This window comes from Pelodiscus sinensis, chromosome 5 (assembly GCF_052426305.1).
Source record: "Pelodiscus sinensis isolate ZL-2025 chromosome 5, ASM5242630v1, whole genome shotgun sequence".
Lineage (NCBI taxonomy): Eukaryota > Metazoa > Chordata > Testudines > Trionychidae > Pelodiscus > Pelodiscus sinensis.
In genome coordinates this window covers 27,046,745-27,068,569 of record NC_143056.1, presented here as the reverse complement: position 1 = coordinate 27,068,569, position 21,825 = coordinate 27,046,745, and the positions used below count along the sequence as shown (strand labels likewise).

The 21,825-nt window shown below is 36.6% G+C and overlaps 1 protein-coding gene across 3 annotated transcripts in view; it reads left to right on the top strand.

Moving 5' to 3' along the window:
• The window catches only part of PAPOLA (poly(A) polymerase alpha), a 104,125-nt gene extending 86,041 nt beyond the window's left edge, over positions 1–18,084 (top strand). For 2 of the 3 annotated variants that reach the window (XM_006133713.5, XM_089778361.1), the window contains exons 16-22: positions 1,233–1,354; positions 3,682–3,824; positions 4,886–4,986; positions 6,761–6,981; positions 9,440–9,499; positions 13,478–13,555; positions 15,928–18,084. In XM_006133713.5, coding sequence (XP_006133775.2) covers positions 1,233–1,354; positions 3,682–3,824; positions 4,886–4,986; positions 6,761–6,981; positions 9,440–9,499; positions 13,478–13,555; positions 15,928–16,023 — 821 coding nt within the window. In that variant the 3' untranslated portion in view covers positions 16,024–18,084. The remainder of the gene's footprint in view (positions 1–1,232; positions 1,355–3,681; positions 3,825–4,885; positions 4,987–6,760; positions 6,982–9,439; positions 9,500–13,477; positions 13,556–15,927) is intronic. The other variant, XM_006133714.5, reaches the window with a different exon arrangement.
• The last annotated feature ends 3,741 nt before the right edge of the window (positions 18,085–21,825 follow it).

Sequence of the window (21,825 nt, the reverse complement as noted above, 5' to 3'; positions counted from 1 at the left end):
TTCTTGGTAAATACCAAAAACATTCATTCTAAAGCTGAAAATTTATTGATCAAACACAAGAACAAGAAATCAAACTGAACATTTATATTGAAATTGAGTAATAAGCCACTCTGCACTGGACAGAGAAAGATGGAAGGAAATAGTGAGGGAAGCATCGGACACCAACAGGTGTTGAGCCCGTGGTGGTTGATGATGATGATTGATGATGAATTACACAAACTTAATCAAACCTATTAAAGTTTCTCCCTTTGGAGTCAAATATCAGTGTCTTAATTTCACCCAACAGCATTCTTTTATGAAAAGAAGTGTTAATTTTGTTATGTTCTAATTTTAATGGACACAAGATGGAGAAGAAACAGATAGAAAAGGTGTGGAAAATATGGCTGTGATCAGTGTATTCTCTAACCTGTAGGGCAGCACTGCTTCACAGATGAGATTAATCAGCCCCACCCAGTCAGAGGCTCCTGGCTCCATGCCTGGAGCTGGCTGATTGGGCGGGGCTGATTAATCACCTGTGAAGCTGTGGTGCTGTACAGTTTAGCAGGATCACTGGTTGTGATGGTTATTGGAATGGTGGACAGCTAGTCATTTATGAACAGCTGCTTTGGCTGGAAGTCTGGCCACTCTATGTATTTGGAACTTTGTTCTTCTTCTGTTCGGGGCATCATCACGAATTTTTCCTCAGACAGGACAGGGTTGTGGTCATCTCAGTTTCTCTGTGCTGTTGTATAGTAGCTGATATCAGGATTTGAGAAGCTGAAAGAGTTGTACTTACAATTAGGGTACATTTTTAGATTCAGTAATTACAGCAGAGCCTTAGGGCCCGGCAGCGTCAGGCACTGGTACACAGTAACAAAAATATTCCTGTTAAGTTAAATGTCTTAACTTCAGTTTCTGTCAAGTTAGATGAGAAACCTCTTGACTCTACTTGGTTCCATCTTTAAATGTATTCTTCCATAAAATACAACAAAGGGCTCTAATACTTACTCAGTCCCATATTTCAGAGAGAGGTTACATTTTTAATGTGTTTTCCTTTCTTAAAAAATAACCAAACTCAAATACTCTCATCAAATGTGATACAATTGTCAGTTCAGGAGAAAGGGCTGTTTCTGTTTTCATAGGCCTGAGGAAATACTGGCCGCCTTGAGTGATTTGAACCCCTTTCTTCCAAGGAAATTAACTGTATTTTCCTCAATGTTTCAATATGTTTTATTCTTCTTCTAATCGTGTAGTTTATAGGCAAGCAATAAACAGCAAGATGTTTGAGATGGATATGAAAATTGCTGCAATGCATGTAAAACGAAAGCAACTTCACCAACTGCTACCTAATCATGTGCTTCAGAAAAAAAAAAAGGTAAACCTACAAATTACTGAAACATAACTAATGTTATAGTATAATTCATTACATTATAATTTGGTATGCTAACGAAACTGCTAAAACCCACTTTAAAAGGGCAGTTTTATCTGTAATATTCACAAATTTTTTAACCTCTTCAGTAGAGTGGTACAGATAACCTAATATGCAAAATTTGTTGTCCTAACATTGATAACTCCCTATTTCATCAATATCAATGAGTTAATACAGTATTATTTGTATACTGTATACATTTCATGCATGCCTTTCTTCCTTCATGGAAGTGTCTGCTTCTGATTTCATCTCTTCTCCTTAAAATCATGCAGGTATGACATGATGATTTCTATTAAATACTAAAGAGATTAAGTCTGATCTAGAAAATTGAGTGCTTCTTGCTAGTATAACTTGGAAGCCAAATTACAGAAATATTTACAGCAGAGTACTTCCATGAATAACAGAGCTTATCTGGTGCGCGCACACTTAAGAATTTGGTTTGTTTCCTAACATCTCCCTGTCAACTAATAGTTTTTGAAATTGTGTGTAGACCATAAAAATACTAAAGAAATAGTATGACCTCTCATGATTGAGTAGAATATTGGACGCTTTGATGCTGCCATTTATAGCGAACATGGATATTTATAACTGAAGCTGTGGGTTAGAATGCTTTCAAAAGTTAATGTGACTATGCTCTGGCCTAAAACTTGAAAAGGTCTCCATTCAAAAGTTTTCTGTCTTGGGTACAACCTTTTAATCCTGAACAGGAATTGTTTAAATAACAGTTAAGACTTGACATTTGGCTACTATACTTACACAGGAAATTTTTTGAAAGGGGTTATTTTCTGTCTAAATTTATTTTCCCTTTAATGTATGGCAGGCTTATATTACCATATGCAAGAGGCAGCTTGCAAAACAGCATTTCGTTAGGGGCAGCAGCAATTTAAGATCAAGCTGTTTTAGTTTGATCATGATTAATTGCTTTTAAAAGTTATACAAAATAGAGATGTTCAGAATTTTCAGATTTTTCTGAATATAAAGGTTCCACTGACCCGCAATTGGGACAGTTTTGTCTTATCTTTGAACTTATAAATTAAGAGTTTGAATGATACATTATTTAGGCACAAATAATGCAACATGCAAGACCAATTTATGTACTTACTTTGTGTGTCTTGAATTCCAGCTTCATCTCAAATGTATTTGGTTTTGTGGAATGACAGATATATATGGCTCGTTTTCAATCAATACAAGTGTACAATATCAAGAATTTAAAAGAAATTAGGAAATGTACCTTGTGATCTTCCAGACTGTAAGAGTTCATGTATATCTGTCATCAAGATTATCAGTCTTCATGCTATTCACCAAGTTTCCACTCATGTTTCAAAACTGACTAATTAGACACAACATGTGAGGTCTATGTTAGGAATGTGAATGGGGATTAATCAGTTAGCCCCCATCCGCGGCAAGCCCAGCCCAGCTGGAGCAGCTCAAGCCCTCCATTTAAGTGGCTAACGTGACATTTAGCTGGTTAATGGATTAAATGGGATTTTATATTCCTAGTTGATATTTTCTTCTGAAGCACCCAGCATTGGCTAATGTCGGAGGTAAGATGACAGCCAGCTTGATACATTCTGAATTTTTGTCTACCATGTGCAAACTTTTCTACACAATTTAGAGAGATTTTAAAATGGTGACAATGGCTAAAAGCTACTAACGTTGTAGTGAGCTGTTTAGATGAATGCTGACAAGCGAACAGCAGTACAGCCGGTCCCCGAGTTGCGAACGGTCAATTTATGACCGTTCGCAGTTTAGACCAAAAGTGTCGCAAATGGTGGACCCCGAGTTACAAACGCTATCCACGCAGCGCGATCGCGTGTAACTCAATGGGGTCCAACTTAAGAACAAACCGAGTTACGACCAATTGCTTGGTCCGTACCCGGTTCATAAGTCGGGGAGAGGCTGTATATAACCATGACATGCAGGTTCCCAAAAAGATGTATAAAAATAAGTCCACTTTAATATATGATTGTTCTTAAACCACATTCAAAGATTGGGTCATGAACTTTTCGCATTAGTTATTTTTAAAATATAAACCTCACATAGTTGATCTAATTAGGCAGTTCTGGAGCATGAACAGAAACTTGCTGATCAGCATGAGCTCCGTCAAATTATTCCTAATACAAGTTTGCTAGTAATCAACCCTCACCAGTTTAAATGTTTTATTTTCACAAAGTTATCGGTATAGTTGAAATATTGCATCATTGACTTTCAACTGATTCTCAGTCCTGAAAGGGATAAATAACACCCATGATTTATTGTCTAATTGGTTGTAGCATTCAACAGAAGGGGTCAGACTGACAGTCCTGAATGACAGCAGCTTAGACTTATCTATGGACAGTGATAACAGCACGTCTGTGCCTTCTCCTACTAGTGCTATGAAGACAAGTCCATTGAACAGTTCTGGAAGCTCTCAGGGGTAATAGTTGTAATCTAAACCTTCAATACTAGTTTATGATCCTCTAATGTAGTTATAGTGTATATTGCAAAAGGGCATATCGTTTGTTTTAGACTTAATGCAATGATTTTTTTCCTCATCAGATAACTTGTCTTAATTGTGAACAGCAAACAATGTTTTTTCATTTGGTCTGTTAGATTCCATTTCTAATCATGCACTCTTTCAATCTGTAGCTTTCTTTAAGATTGGCAATATGGTTATTTTAATATCTGTATGTTAATATGCAAAGTGTCTGATGTGGACTCTACACAAATTGAATTATAAAGCATGGAGTATAATGTAAGAAAAAAGGAAGTAGCTTATCTTAGTGCCTTGACACCGTTCTTTAACTATTCTCGTTTGTTAAACTATTCTCAGTTTTTGTTACTGAGCACTCTTCTTTAAGAAGGGGAGACAGGGTGGAACATATATAATTAAGCATGGTTCTCAGCCCTAAAATCTACCATAGCCAAAATTTTGGGTTTAACACTTCACTTTAAGACCCATCCCTTTTGATACAGCAAAATCTAGTATAATACCAAACCCAATGCTCTACTCATGTTAAGAAATTGGGATTTAGGTAAACAATCCATGCACTGTCTGTAGTGATGTATATGGTATTAACACATGCTGCTTATGCCAGCCATCTCCACTTGGATTTCTCTGTTCCAAAGGTAAAAGGTCTGACTTCCTTAAAAAAAAAAAAAAAATTGGAGGACATTAATATTTTTGTTTGCTTTCAAATAGCTTTAACAACTTGATTGAAACATGGATTATTTAATATGAAATTATTGACCTCATATAGTATTTCACAAAGTGTAGTCTTATAACTAATGTTTCTAACATAGTTTTTTTATGTTCACACTGTCATAATTGCAATTTGGCCCTTTTTTAACTCTGTAGTGTTGATGTTATTGGCTAAATCATGTCAATGCAGGTCTCTGGCTATTTAAATGGAAACAGTATAATATGAAAAGCAAACAGTATATCATATACATATTTTAATAGTCATTGTTATCCATTTTGCCTTTTCCATGTTTTAGCAGAAGCAGTCCTGCTCCAGCTGTAACAGCAGCATCTGTGACCAACATACAGGCTTCTGAAGTCACTGTGCCACAAACCAATTCCAATGAAAGCTCAGGGGGTAGGGAAAATTATATACAGTACTACATTGTTAATATCAATTTCTGGAGTGCATTTTAATGAGGCTGTATTATCGTAATTTGAAAAATTTAAATTTTGCCACATGTAGCCTTCTCTAATTTACGTACTATCTGAGACTTTTAGGATTGAGGTTATTTTGCTATAATTATCAAAATAGTGATGATCTACTAAAATTTCAGTAATCTACATGTAAGTTGCAAATCCTCTAAAAATGGATATTCACGTATGTTGTTCACCATAGGGATACAATATTGCTCAGGTCAGGCCCACTATAGATGATGGCTGTGTTCCCAATTGTGCCAATGAAGGAGAGAATGGGTAGGTACTTGCTAAAGCCCTTACATTGCCACTGCCATGGATACATCTGCTTCCTAGTACAATTAAAATTTGAATGAGGATAGGAGATGGTGCAGGACCAGGATCTTGCTGCTCCTGCTTTGCTGGAATCTTTGTAGGAATGAAATGGGGCAATGTGGGGACAATAGCCAAACTGTTCAGTGATATTTCCTCAGACTCTGTACTTCCCTATACTTAGCCCAGCTATGGAGCAAGTAAAGTTCGTTCCATGTTGCTGAGGTGAATCTTTGTCTTCTCATTTGAAAAAAAAAAACAAACAAAAAAACATACTCATGATAAAAATCATCTCAGGAAAATGGAGCAACAATCATCATTTCTGTGAGGCTTGTAGCTACAAAGAAGGAACAAATCAGAATTCTTGTAAGGGAGACTAGTTCAATTTTTTAAAGACTTCTACTTCTGCTGGGTTCCTCTCTAGTCCAACAGCAGCCTTACCAGAGCAGCGACATGGGGCCAACCTGACTTAACCTCTTTGTCCTGTGTTGTAAATCAGTTGCCTCCCATATAAGTAACCTTGTCTTTAGCTACTGCTAAAGGTGGTTGGGGTAGCATACTGCTCTGGATTTTGTAAAATGGTCTAAACAAAAGTGGTCCTGATTTTGCTAATTCACACGCCTCAGTCAGCTACATAGTGTTACTCGTTTATGCAGATGAGCAATCGCAATCACTACTGTAATTTTACATGTGTTGCTTATTCCAAATATGTCCAGAGAGCTATACCAACTGCATGTGTAATAATCTTTGGTTATCAGCTAATTAGTTCACTGGATATGATACAAAACAGAGAGAAAGGGGCATTTTTTCCTCATTAATCCCTATTCTTTAATGGTCTTATAAAACAGAGAACTTCCAGTCTCCTTTATTGATTTTTCTCAAAAAGACCTTAGTTTTAATTCTTCTTTGATTTAAACATGTGGTTTCAGATATAGGTTTGACCTCTGGATCAGGAAGTTCTAGCTTGGAGCCCAGTAGGGCTGATGACAGCAGGGCTGGGACCTGGGCCAAAACCCCAGTAGTGGAGCTGGGGCCACGGCAGCCTTTGTAGCGTTGCCAGGGCTGCGGTAGCCTCAGTTTCTGGGGCTGCAGCAGCAGCCTAGCAAGAGAGCTGGGCCACAGCAGCCCAATGGTGGTGGGGTAGGGGGCTGGCTGAGATCAGCAGCAGAGCTAGCAGTGAAGAAGGGGCAGTGGACTGTGGGGCTGTTGGCGGAGACCTCCCCTGGTCTGGCAAATTCCCTTATTCGGGACTGGTCAGGCCCTGAGGGTGCCATACCAGATAGGACCAACCTGTAATTTGTGTCCAAGTTTGATGTTTAGACACCAAACTTTGTTCCACTCAGTGCCAGTGGGTTCAGATAAAAAAATAAACTATTTTAAAACGTATTCTATTAATTTCATAGGTTCTTCAAGTGAAAGCATTCCTCAAACTGCCACACAGCCAGCCATTTCTCCTCCACCAAAGCCTACCATCTCTAGAGTTGTTTCCTCAACACGTCTGGTAAACCAAACACCAAGACCATCAGGGAACACAGCAACAAAAATACCTAGCCCTGTCGTAGGGGTGAAGAGGACGTCTTCCCCTCATAAAGAAGAGTCTCCTAAGAAAATAAAAACAGAAGAGGTATTTATCCTTGATCATAATTATGTTCGTGCATAAGAAATATTAGTACTTTTGTTGCCAGCTTGGAGAGTTTATACATGTGGTACTGCAGTGAGGAATTCTGTTCAGTTTTATGCATCTTTCTGCTCTGGTTGGATAACACTTAAATACCTGTAAAATAAATGAGTTCTGTTTTGTGTCAATAGGTCATTTTTAAGGTAGTGTTAAATGAACTTTAAGAACTTGTTTCACACATACTTTGCTAATATATTCCAAGGCACTTTACAATAAAAACAGAACCAAGGATAAAGAATAGAAGGTTGTCAGGTTTAATTGGTTGAATCCGGCCTTTCATTTTGCAATTTTATCAACACTGAGTTGCAGATTTGAATTATGTAATAACTTTAAAAGCATGTGCAGAGCCTGGAATTAATTTTTTAAATGCCCATTACACAGGCTTAATTGATCGGTCAAAATGTATTTAGCTTATTTCTGGCATTTGATTCAACAGAAAATGGTTCAACAAAATCTTTATTTAAAAGATGAGCAACATTAACAAGAAAGGAATTGCCTAAAGTAATTTTATTCCTTTGTTTAAAGTTAAATAATAAACTGAATTTTGCAATGCAACTATTACTTTTACTGGCCATTACTCTTAATAAGTTAGTAGGCTAAAATTGTACTTATGAATGCATGAAGAAACACTTTTCTTAGTTCTAAAGAAAGACACACACTTTCTAAATGTGTAGAAATACAGTAATAGATTTACCATCCTGTTTACTACCTATTTTAATAATTAAGGTAGAGATTTTCAAAATATCCCAAGGGAATTAGGGAGAGGCTCTTCCTTTTAGTGGCATTTGAGTGCCTGTACCAGTTACGCTCTTTGGAAAATCTAATCATAAAGTATAAACATCTAAGGATAGAGGAAATGTAAATGGGATAATTTTGTGTAGTAACTCATTCATTTTAAAACTTTTCTTTTTAAAACTTCAACACTATGGCAAAGGACACCAAATATAATGCAATAATTTATTTTGTCAGTACAATACGTTTGTATGCTAAAGATGTTTTCTGCCTAAGCCTAGAGTATTCTTATTGCTTGCAAGTGGCAAATCTGAGTGAAGTCATCCCATCCGATTGCTAATAAATCTGTTATACCATACCCTTCACACACATGCTATATATATGGCATTGTATAGAAAATATTTTTGAAAATTTTTTATTTGTTAGACAAAGAAATACCAACTGCAGTTTGTATGTCTCTCTACTTGTTAACCAGACTGCCTTATTTACCACGATTTTAATTACACAGAACTTTAGGAAAGAACTTGAGAAATTTCAAGATGATGGCTTGACTTTCCAGGCCTTAGAGTAAGCTCTGTACCCCCATTTAAAGTGGAGAATTATACCATTCCTTTGGGGTATGATGTTTGTTAGCTTTGAATCTTAAACCTCTCACTGGGTCCAGTATTGTCTGTACTGGACCTTCAGTAACTTACTTTTTTAGGGGAGATTACAATGGAGACAAGAAGGGAACACTCGAGGCATTACAGACCAGCTATCTTATCTTCTACATCCAGAAAGATGATGGAACAAATGATTAAATCAATTTCTATTGCCCTCTAAGTGATAGGCTGATAAGTAATCACAGCATGCCTTTGTCAAGAGCAAATCTTGCCAAAGCAGCCTAATTTTTTTTCTAGGATTACTGGCCTAATAGATGGCAGGGGAAGTTATAAATGTGATAAATCTTGATAAAGCTGTTGATACAGTCCCACACGACATTCTCAGAGGCAAACTAGGGAAATGTCCAGGTCCAGGGTTCTCAGTTTTCTTCTTTCTTTCTCCCTCCTCCCACCAACATTCTGGAAAAACTCCATGGCCACCTTATGCCACAAAAAACTGTTTTCTGCCATATAAAAGGCAGGGGCGACATTAGGGTGAACACGACAGTTGTTTGGGACGCCATGCAACAGGGCCCCCATGAAACTAAGGTTCTCGGGCTTTGGCTTCAGCCCTGTGTGGCAGGACTCGGAGTCTTTCAGCCCCATGCAGGATGGCTTTGGCGTTCTGCCCTAAGCCTCAACAAGTCTAACACTGACTCTGCTTGGAGGACCCCCTGAAACCAGTTCTCAGGCCCCAACAGGGGACCAGGACTGTTGGTTGAGAACCACTGATCCAAATGAAAGTTCTATAAAGTGGGTATACAAGTGGAAAAACTATATTCAAAGGAGTTATCAATGGTTTTCTGTTAAACGGGGAATTCATTTCAGGAGATCTCTTGCAGCAGTCATTTCCTATACTCTATAAACATATCCCACACCATGCCCTTAGAACAAAAACAGACCAGTTTTATCACTGGTGCATCAATTCTGCTTGTGAAACAGGCTTATCTTGAATTTCTTCAAGTTTTCTTCTTGTCACTCTATTTTTCTGCCTATTCAGTGTACTTCACTAAAATGTTTTGTTTCACCAGGATGAAATAAGTGAAGATGCTAATTGTCTTGATATGAGTGATGATAAAATGGAAACTAAGGTATATTATTCTTACATTTTTAAACCAAATAGAATATAATATGTTGGATATGAATGTTAGAATTATGCTATTGCTTTTAGTGTTGGCAAGCATTGTACTAGGGATGTAAAATCTCATTTAACCGACCCACTACATGTGGAGGGCCAAGGGAGCAGCCAGTGATGTGAAGTGGTACGCCTGGCCATGATTGAGCAGCCGGCCAAGTGCCAGTTAACTGGTTATACATTTACATCCCTTCATTAGACAGACAGTAATTCCTCATTTATCACGTGCCCACTTAACACGTTTTCACGATAGCATGATTCTTTTAGGTAACTTTTTTGAATTATACAACTGTCCCTGGAATAACACGATTTCCCCACCCAGCCCGTTACCGGCGGCTGTGCAGGGCTTCTCCCGCCTCCCTGCAAAGTGGCAGAGGGTTTGCAGCTTGCTGCGCCTTTCCCTGGCGACAGCTCCTCCCCCCCTCGCCAGACGCATTGTGGGTCCCGGCAGACCTGCCACAGGGGCATACTCCCAACCCAATTCTCCTCCCCTCTCCTCTCCTTTCCTTCCCCAGAGCCAAACACCTCCCCTCCCTGCTGTAACCCAGTCCCCTTTCTTCCCCAACCTTATGTTCCGGTCCCAACAGACGCCACTGCTTGAAACGCAACCCCCACCTTTTCCATTATTTTCAATGGGAAAATTGACCCCACATAACACGTTTTCACTTAACACGATCATTTTCTGAAACATCTATAGTGTTAAATGAGGGAATTACTGTACTTCCATTATAAGGCAGTGTTCATTTAAAAGCTTCTGGGCTGCTAATAGTAAACTAATGTTCAGTTGCATCATATTTAATAGTGCACTGCAGTATGTTAAATAGTAAAGAATAAAATTGTGTACACAATAGTAAAGAATAAAATTGTGAAGCATGTAGAAGAACATAATTTGTTGGATAAAAGTCAACATGGTTTCTGTAAAGGGAAATCCTGTCTTACTAATCTGTTAGAGTTCTTTGAAGGGGTTAACAAACATGCGGACAAGGGGGATCCAGTAGATATAGTATACTTGGATTTCCAGAAAGCCTTTGACAAGGTCCCTCACCAAAAGCTCTTGTGTAAATTACATGGCCATGGGATAAGAGGGAAGGTCCTTTCTTGGATTGAGAACTGGTTAAAAGACAGGAAACAAAGGATAGGAATAAATGGTAAATTTTCAGATTGGAGAGGGGTCACTAGTGGTGTACCCCAAGGGTCAGTCCTGGGACCAATCCTTTTCAACTTACTCATAAATAATCTGGAGAAAGGGGTAAGCAGTGAGGTAGTAAAGTTTGCAAATAATACAAAACTGTTTAGGATAGTCGAGAGACGCAAACTGTGAGGGACTCCAAGATGATCTCACCAAACTGAGTGATTGGGTGACAAAATGGCAAATGAAATTTAATGTGGGTAAGTGTAAAGTAATGCACATTGTGAAAAATAACCGCAACTATACGTACAGTATAATGGGGGCTAATTTGGTTACGACAAATCAGGAAAGAGATCTTGGAGTTATCGTGGATAGTTCTCTGAAAACTTCCACGCAGTGTGTAGCTGTGGTCAAAAAGGCAAATAGGATGCTAGGAATTATTGGGAAAGGGATAGAAAATAAGACCCAGAATATCTTACTGCCCCTGTATAAAACTATGGTATGCCCACATGTTGAATACTGTGTACAGATGTGGTCTCCTCACCTCAAAAAAGATATTTTGGCCTTGGAAAGGGTTCAGAAAAGGGCAACTAAAATGATTAGGGGTTTGGAACGGGTCCCATATGAGGAGAGGTTAAAGCAACTGGGACTTTTCAGTTTAGAAAAGAGGAGACTGAGGGGGGATATGATAGAGGTCTATAAAATCATGAGTGGTGTGGAGAGGATGAATAAGGAAAAGTTATTTATTAGTTCCCTAAATAGAAGAACTAGAGGACACCAAATGAAATTAATGGGTAGCAGGTTTAAAACTAATAAAAGAAAGTTCGTCTTCACACAGCGTGTAGTCAACCTGTGGAACTCCTTGCCAGAGGAGGCTGTGAAGTCTAGGACTATAATAGAGTTTAAAGAGAAGCTAGATAATTTCATGGAGGTTAGGTCCATAAAAGGCTATTAGCCAGGGGATAAAATGGTGTCCTTGGCCTCTGTCTGTCAGAGGCTGGAGAGGGATGGCAGGAGACAAATTGCTTGATCATTGTCTTTGGTCCACCTTCTCTGGGGTACCTGGTGCTGGCCACTGTCAGTAGACAGGATACTGGTCTAGATGGACCTTTGGTCTGACCCAGTACGGCCGTTCTTATGTTCTTATGTATGTTCTTTCGGTTATTACTGAAGAAACTCTGCTACTGCAATCAAATAATAACTTACTGCACTGTGTTTTGATCCATTTAATTTTGACATGGCAGTACTTGTTTCTTTTAGAGAAGTGTTCTCTAATTTAAAGGTATTAAAACTAGCAGGTTCCATGGTTCTGTGATGACAACTGTCTGTACACAGTATAATTTGCAACTTTTAAGTTGTAATTTTTTAAATGTTTTACACCTTCAGTGTCAGTAGTATAAATGTCAGTCAGTATAGGTGGCATGTGTACTTGACTTGATGTATAATCCAGGTGCACATGTAGTCCACAGTAAAGTAGGTCTAACCTGCTTGGTCTCTGTATTCCATGTCAGTCTTCTATGTCAGATGGGAGATTCTTCAGATGTTTCATTTCAAGTGAAAAATTGAGGTATTCAGTGAATTAAATAGTTGGTACAGAAGACTCAGTTTTAGATAGCAAATTGAAATCATTTTATGCTGTCCTCAAATTATCTCAACATGCTGAAGATTTTTATTGACTCTGCATAATTGTACCGTAAAATACCAGGGTGGATAGGGAATTATTAGGACTTTGCCCAGTAGTTTAGGATAGAGGTGAAAGAATATTAACAGATATTACTGCTAAAATGGAAACTACAGGCTGTCCCCGGGTTACATGGATCCGACTTACATCGGATCCCTACTTACAAACAGGGTGAGGCAACCCTGCACTAGCTGCGCTCCCCCCAGCAGACCAGGGAGACGCGAAGCTAGCGTGCCCTCCCCCCCCCCCCCCCCCCAGCAGACCAGGGAGACGCGAAGCGGTTTTTCTCAGCAGACACCTCATCTTGAGAATAAAGGACTAAGGGAAGTGAGGTGTGGGAGAACACAACTGAGCTCTGGAGAAATGTTTGGCTAGAGTTTCCCCTACAATATGTACCAGTTCCGACTTACATACAAATTCAACTTAAGAACAAACCTACAGTCCCTATCTTGTACGTAACCCGGGAACTGCCTGTAATACTTTCAGTTTTTCAGTTATCCCAATGAGATTAATAGGACATTTCACCATAGAGCTATTTCAGCCTCTTTACAGACTTTGGAAGATAACATTGCACTGTCTTCATTTGGTTCATGTTTTTAAACTTTTCTCCTTAACAGAATGGGCTGAACAAACAATGACATTTGCTGCAAATTCCAGACTTTACACATTCCTGTTTATGGTGTACTTTTTACAGATCAAGGAGCTTAAACAGAATTTGAGAAGAAATCCTTAACACCTTGTTTTGAATTGGATCAAAAATGCTGAGATTTTTTTTATAAAGATTTCCACCTACAGGGATCCAAATGTGAAAGATTCCTAAAAAAATGTGACAAATTAAGAATCATGTAGATTAGGCAAATTATAGGACACTGTAATAGCTAACCAATGATTTTTTTATTGTGCAAAAATGCTTAGTGATTCATTGGATAGCGTTATCTGCCTCTGTTTAATGTGTGTTTTTGCCTGCATTGTGATATACACTGTGCAGAGCCACTCTAGTATTGGTGAAAGATCTCCCTGTGTGCATTTCTTCTTGAGTTATTGGGCTACATTCAGAATGTTTGTATAACTTCTAAAAAATTGATACAAGCAATTCAGTCTTCTTCTTTTTTTTTTTTTTTAAGGAACAACTTGATGCAGAAACAGATAACTCTTCTCAAACAGAAACTGTTCAGGCAGTGGCACCTCTGCAAGCTCCTCAGGTACTGATGTTAAAGAAGTGTCACTTTGTGAATATTCAAATCACGATGACTTAATACAGAGAATAAGGTTCATCCAAATATTTAAAATGGCAGCAAAGAAATATATAGTGTAACATTTTCATAAAGATATGTGTGGCAGATTGCTTGTGCTTGCTTCACAGTATTCACATTTTACATATGTATTTTAATTCTTAGTATCTGTTACTTGTTAGAAAAGCTGGATTGACTTATCTGTTCACAGTTGTGCTCTTAATATTTACCTAAATGTCAAAGCAACACTTTGCACACTTTTTTCCCTTCATTATACCCTTTATGATGTAATCTTGCAGGGGGGAAGCTTCCATTTTAAAGCTAAACCAGTCAGTTAAATAATTGCTATTCCAAGACAGCTGCTTAAAGTTGTTAAATATATGTGAAAAGGTAACTTCTCATACTCTGCTTACCCACATGTTGCTTCTCAGTAGATACCTTGAAAATGAGTCATCAGCCACACAGCTGTCTAGCCTTATAATAAAGTTTTTCCTTTGTTTACTAATATGGAATTCTGGTTCTAAAAGGAGGTTTCATCTCCCCTGGGGTTTTAATGCACTATTGTTAGTTCATTGATGTAGCTGAACCATTGCAAACCTCTTGTAGACATGCACTTGTTTAAATAGCTCCACTGTTGCATAGGTCACTTAGCTTGATTTGAAATATGAATAAATTTCACTTGTGTTGACCAGGGTGGTGATAGCCTAAAAAACAATCTGATAGCTATGTAAGTGAATAACGCAAATAAACAAATTATTCACTCAGGTGCCAAGATTGTTTGTGACAAACTGTGTTGTTGTTTGTATTATAGATGCTTAGCAAAACAAGACGAAATAGCTTGCATCACAGAAACCAGCTTATTTATAGGTCACTTAGTCGTAAATATTGAAATAAACAAAAGTTTTCAGTTGCTCAAGAGCTATATTGTTTAGTTTCTGAAGTTCTAACACCTCATATGTAAATGATTTGTTGCAATTATGGCAGAGATGCAGTTTGGCTGTTGCAAAATTCTGGTGGGCTGTTCTGGGTTTTGCTGCATTTGTCACCACATTTCCTATTGGCAGAGGAGAGGGGGGACAATTTGAAGTGTGTAAAGATAGGACCACTATTCTGCATTGTCGCAGTTCTGCCTCTGTTACACTCACTGCCATATTTATCACTATTACCTCCGTTCATTTATAGAAGGTCAGTAAACACAGTTGTCATTGTAATGTGTACTGTTTTTCCTTGTGCACAGAAAAAATTATGTGAATTTTGACCATCCTTACATATAAGAAATTAACTTGCCTAATAAATTGTGGAAAGCTGTACACATCATGGTGGTAGAATGTTTTGTAAAGTGATATGGCTAGAAAAGGGCAGCTGAAAATTACTTAAAATAAAAATGTTGACAGTTATGTGTAGGAAGCTTAGGTATTAAGTGTATATATCCATTTTGTTCATGGTTAATCTCTGAATTTCCACGTTCTCTTGTTTTGTTTTATATTGAGTCATGCTGTATTCATTTTAAATTTCTTTAATATTTTTAATTTTTTCCACAAATGAGTAAAAGCGCTGTTGGCTCATCTCTCCCCTTTTCCCCCCTCCCCCCAAATATAAAATATTTAAACCTAGACTCAATTCTTATTGCCAGGAAACCGTATAATACGCTGTGTAATTCTTTAAATATGGGAAGTGTAGTTGAGGTGTTCGGCAATGGTGGGCAGCACAAACTTTCTGGCAAATCTTTTAGATATATACATAAGAATTAGAATTTTTAGGTGTAAGCAATTTAAAAATTATTTAGCAATATGTGCATTGATTCTCTTCACCCTAACACACACACCCACCCACCCACCCACCCAATTCTGTCAGTTTGATTTCATGAACATAGTTATAGGATTTTGTAGCTTTATCAGTTCCAGCACTGCAGTATAAATTCCTATTTCTGTAATAGGAAATCATAGTAAATAGTTTCCAGTTGTACTTCATTATGCCTCTACGAGGGAGGCCTCAAATATCACACAGTTTAAAGGCATCTTTAAAAAAAGGAAAATTCAGATAGCATTTGAATTGTGCAATAAATCTGTGTGGGAGTTTTTCAAGTGTTACTACTGAGCTCTATTTTTCCCATTTTATTAACTTGTAGAAAACTAAACGTGTCCTATGATGAAGACTGTTACAAACATTCTCTTCTTAATTATCAATTTTTCTGTTGACTGATCAGTTGTAATTCTCACTATTTTTGGTGTTTAAGGTGTTTGGAAATAATCAAAATAGATTACAACATAAAGCTTTAAAATTTGCAGATTGGACAGTTAAAATACATTTAACCTATTTCCTTTTTACTCTTTCCTTGGTAGAAAACATCCAGTACAGATCTTTCAGATATCCCTGCTCTCCCTGCAAATCCTATTCCTGTTATCAAGAATTCAATAAAACTGAGATTGAATCGGTAAAAACAACCTCAGGGGTCCATAAACAATATCTGCCAACTCAACCTGTTGTCTTCTAATGCTAAAAAAGGAAAATTGAGGGTGCAAGACTAAAACATGACTGCAAATGGATTTAGCTATATTTTGTGCACTTCCCTGACTGGGCTATAATCACCACCTCTTTGGAAGTCCAGGTTAGTATGTGAAGCCAGGAGTACTTTTAATGTGTTAGCAACAGTTGCATTAAATATTTCGAAGGATTACTGCCTTTAAAAACAAACATTAACACTATTTGTAGCCATAATTAACATTCTGATTGGATTTATGTTTGATGCATTGTTGAAAATTTTTGAGCTAAAACTGGCATAAGAATCCCTTAATGCACTTTTATGTACCTTTTTATTGGAGTATGACTAATTTTAGATCTTGAACTGATAATTTTCATTTTTATTGAAGAGATTCTTCAGTACTAGTAATCTGCAAATGAATAACTTTCTATGATATACTGTGCATTGAAGACCAAATGTACACTGTATCTAGTTAAATTACCATCAAGCAGCAGTAAACCTTTAAAATAAAATGTCAAATCTTGAGGTTATATGACATACGTTGAGAAAATAATTGGGAAGCATTTGGTATTTGATGGGACATGATTAAGATGTGATCTATTTTTATTTATAGGATTATTTTATGGTGCATACAGATCAGCGATCAAACAGCAAATACACTTTCCATTGACCTAATCCAAGTACTTACTCCCTTGCTGGTCCCTTTGCCATATTCTTGGAAAAGCTTTTGTGTTTAATGTTTTTTTTGCAGCTTGTATGCACAAAATAGGACAAATGTCAAAAACAAATGCTTTTTTAACCTAATCTCATGATGTTAGATAACTTTGGGGCTCCAAGGCACAAACCAAATTTTGTCCCATAGTGAAAATTTCAGAGTGAATAACTGTGTACTGTGCCTGTGAAGCATAACACCTATATTGATGGCCTTTTCATCACTAAATATAAGATAATTTTTGTACACTCCATAAAAGTCCCGTCTGCATTAAAACATTTCAAATTTTAAATAGAGGTCAAACAAAATTTCCCAACGATTTTAATCTTTTTTTTATTTCTAGATGGCTTATCAAAATAGTTTTACATACTGAACAACTTTGAATTTTAGCAATCCTATTTCTAGAAAGCACTTGACATCTAGCAAGCTCTCTTTACTTCTATTTTTTGTTCTGTAGTCCTAGCAAAAAGATTAGCAACAAATGTTTTCTTTAAAATAACTGATTCTTTCATCATTAAGCAGCAGAACATCGGTGTTTAGGAAACATGAGGAATGTTGGTGATGATACCAGATGTAGATAACAAACTTGGTTATTACTTAGTCTGAAATAACTGGAATGGTAAAAATCATTCTTCCCATACTTTCTGATTAGCATGTTTTATGAATTTCCTCTTCCCATTGTGCTCCATCCTATTACATGTGCTTATTTCCTGTTAAAATTAAATGACTTACACTCTTCTCCCTCCCCCACCCCCATATCCTTCTAAATTAATTTTCCCAAGTCAGAGTGTAGCTTTCTTTTTTCCTTAGGCTGTGCAATAACTAAGGGTTTTTTTTGCCATTGGTCTAAAATGTCCAGCATTTCTTTTCCTTCCCCTGTACAGCCTGCTGTCACCCACCTCCAAAAAAGGTTATACTAACAATTGAAGTGTACAAGGTGTCTGTGTATTTTGTGTAGTTATGGAGTTTAGATCGAAATTGCCAGGCACAAATTTAGTTTTGTCACTTTGTTTACACATTGGGAAATCTTTTTTTTTTTCCTCCATTTTATTAAACATTTCATGTAACTGCTCCCAAGTTTTGCCAAGCTGGAAACTTGGATTCTATCTGTATAGTGACTTTTTAATTCTAGTTTTTCATAACCTGGAGATCAGACTGTTGCTTTCGCATGATGTACGTAGTGTCTCATGACTGGAGTTTGCTTTGTTTTATAGTATCTGTACTCCTTGTATTTTTCAAGAGCTATTTTGTAAACAGATGATGTATTTCTCCATTGAAAACACAATAAAAAACAGCACAATCCCACACTTGCCTGATTTTCTTCTAATGTTCAAAATGGTTTTTCAGATCTTTTTTTTTTTTTTCAGACTTGCCAGTTAAATTACTTAATTGTTTCTGTTGCTATATAGAATGTAATGCTGCCTGAAAGGAACAATGCAAAGACTACTCTGTTCTTTAAATGGAGCCTAGATATGAAAAGTGGCATTTAATGGCATGCTGCATTTTACTCTGATTTTAGAAAAGTGTAAATTGCTATTTTCTATCATAGTTTATTTTTAAAAAGAACAAATCCATTTGAATAGCACCCTATCCTTGTTCTCTCATTTGAGTGCCTGCTTCAAAATCTTAAAGGCTGGGGTAGGCAAAACTGGAAAATAGCAGATATAATCAGTTTACATAGACGGGGGGCGTGGATCAACTAAAATACACCATGCTTGCTGTTTTGAAAGCAATTCATTATATAAATTATCAGCAGATGGCACTGTTCTCTTGTTTTTCTTCTGCAGACTCCAACATGCACTGTAACTACACATTCAGAAGGTGCCAGTAGCTGTGCATCATTTTGATTGAGCTTATTAGCTTGCACACAGAATCCTGCAGATGTTTAGAAATGACTGACTTAAATTTGTATTTAGTACTGTATGTTTAATAAAAATAGTTCCTAATTTCCACAATTAGATGGCTTTGGGTATGTGAATTAGGCTTCACCGACACTAGTAGTGATTTTAGCTAAAATTTTGCTCTTATATTTTAGATCAGTGAATGTTCTAGACTTTTTACACTATTATTGCATCTTTTGTTCCTCCAAGAGCCACATAGCATTGCCTCTGGTGGTAAGTGAGCAGTAACTTTTAATAGTGTTGGAATATAAAAAGAAAATCGCTAAATGTACCTTGAGAAGTCTCAAGTAAAAGACAAAACCAGAGAGGGTACATTGGACTTGACTTTGCTTTAAGCGAAAAGCTACACTTGGCCATATTCAAATTCCAACTAAACTTAATAGTGAAAGGGAAATCGCTTTTTAGTGTGTAAATGTTACTTTTGTGTATTTTCTTTCATTTACAGTTTTGGAAAACCATTGACTACTTATAAAAGAACTCTCACCTGTTTTCAAATGGTCATTATAGCTTATTTTAATTCCTTGGAGTTGTCCATCTGAAAAGCTGCTGGAATGTTTTACGTCTTGTGACCATTACTATAGTTGAACAGATTATTTATTCAGTGTAAGTCACATAAGTAAACAAATCTCTCCTTCTACATCCTTCCAAAAAAGTATGACTAGCAGGTGCATATTTTCAAAGATGCAAATGTTCATGCTATCCAACATAACAGCAATAACCATTTTTATTTAGTTTACAAAGCACAGATTTGTTGAGACAACTTGAGATGTTTACAAAGTTCAGGCTAATTTTTGAAATCTTCAAACACCAAACATCTGCCATTGTCATCACCAAAAAGCTAACTTAGATATCAAACTTCAGAGTATATACATTATTTTAAATATCCCAAAAAGAGATGGGACACATTTTTAAATAATGTACAGTCATATTAACTGTTTTACTATACTCTCTAGTGGTTTTTGGGGAGTGGTTTTCACACCTAAAGAATTAGGTCAAGTCACTCACAAAATAATTCTGCATGTCTGTGTATACATAAATCCAGTGCTGTAGTGGAATGTTTCTAATTCATCTAATGCAAGTAAGAAGCTCTTACATGTGTTTTAATAAAAATCTAACAGAATAAGCTTCAAAGATACTGAATGAGAAAACTAATTTGAATAAAACCACCTCTTTTGATGGATGGAAAAACTGTGCTTAATGGTATATGCAGATATTCTCAAAATCAGTGTTCCAGTAAATTACGGTTTTAAAGAAGAATTTGTACCAAGATGAGAGTTTCAGCTTTAATGGAAAAGAATAATAAAGCAAAATGTTACTCATGTATTCTGGTAAAAATTCAGACTTAGTTGCCTAAGTAAGCTCGATCTTTTTTAACACAGAAAAATAGCCAGTACACTTACATAAGCAGCTCCATAATTAGTGACCCACACAGATTCACAAGTAGCATATATTATTTGTCTCTTGTTTCTAATTTGTATGCTTTATTTAAAAGCTAGCAATTCTCATTTTGAGTACATTTTACTTGTATCCTTTTTTACAAATAAATGTTCCTGATAAGGCTATATACTGGGTCACATTTTATATAGTTCAAAAAATCTTCAGTTTTAATTGATACATAGATTTATTAGAGTTCACTGAAAACAATTATCTTCATATTGTGGTATAAGCTTGCTTCTGTAGTAATAATATGCAGTTCTAAGGCATTTAAAACATAAAATACTTTTCTTTGCATGAATGGTGAATTATTAAAGTTGAAAGGTATATTAGATCATGTAGCCCTGACTAATATGACAGTTCAATTTGAGCTGCAAAATGAAATCAATTAAGGGAAGTTTCTGGAATTTGAAGTTGAGGAATATTCTTTAATTGATTTTTTTTAAAATCAGTCAATTTTATATTGCTCCTAAATGGGAACCTTTGGCATAAAAAGTATATTTTTAATACATTTAAACAAAGCATTTTTGTATGGATTCAGTCATATACCCTCTTTACAAACTTGTATGGTGCCTGGTACTCTTTACCTTTCAGAAATGACATGAAGCATTGGTCCTTGTTTACAATATGAGGCTACGGTGGAGCTGTTAACAAAAAGATTGATGGTTAAGTTATTGAAGAGAGACATTTGGATGGGACTGCTCCTCATGAGTGACAGAGGGCATGCCCGGCTTTCACAGCCAAGAATGCTGCCCCCAACAGAGAGCCAGCCATGCCTGGACACTGTGCCAAGACTTAGTATATGAGAACAGAAGAATCTTCCACTATACTACAAGATTTCTATTACGCTTTCAACTTTCAGGCATCCTTTTAATTTAGGTTATTTTTCACACATTGTCTTTTATTAGTTTCATGACATGAGAAGAATTTCAGTTTCAAATAAAGAATGTGCCATTCTAAATGTACAGTGCTGAAATATTTTTGAGGGTGCTCTTAGGGCTTTCAGAATTTTCCATTTTGGTCCTGTTTAGTGAAGTAAAACTCGCTTCTTTTGTTAAGGCTAAAGTTAACTTTTTTGGGGCTTTTATGGAAAAATGCATTATTCATGTGTTTTCTAGATATTAGCTTCCTTCAGAATCTCCCTGCCGAGATATGTCATAAGCTTGATTCAGCTTGATGACATGGTTGGAATAAAAGTAGTCTAGAATGATGGATGGATGTGCTCAGTGTCTTAGCCACAGTTTATTGTGAATAATTTTCACCCATCACAATATGAGAATGGCAAGACTGATAGAACATTTGGTAATTTGTCCATGTTTGTGCAGCCTTATGTATATGTACTAATGATATTTCTGGATGTTCTTAATCTTTACTCTGAAGAAGGTGCATGGTTTGTATTTATTCTTGATCAAGTTATTTTGACTACTAGAAGCAGTGTGCCTGCTAGGAATATTTTTGAAAGTATATATTCGATGTAACTGTCTCAGGAAAAATTTGCTTTTTTATTTTCAGGAATAACTAGTTATGGGTTTAGACCCACTTCCTGTCTCATTTAGTGTTTGTCTTTTTTGTTTGTTTGCAAGAGGGAGAGTCTTTATATTCTTCTGGGTTTTGTGCAGTGGGAGCTCATTTTCTGACAGAATGGCACAAATAGCATAAGACAAAAGTATTCTAATATGATCCTAACATGAGAACCTAGCTCTGACTTGGA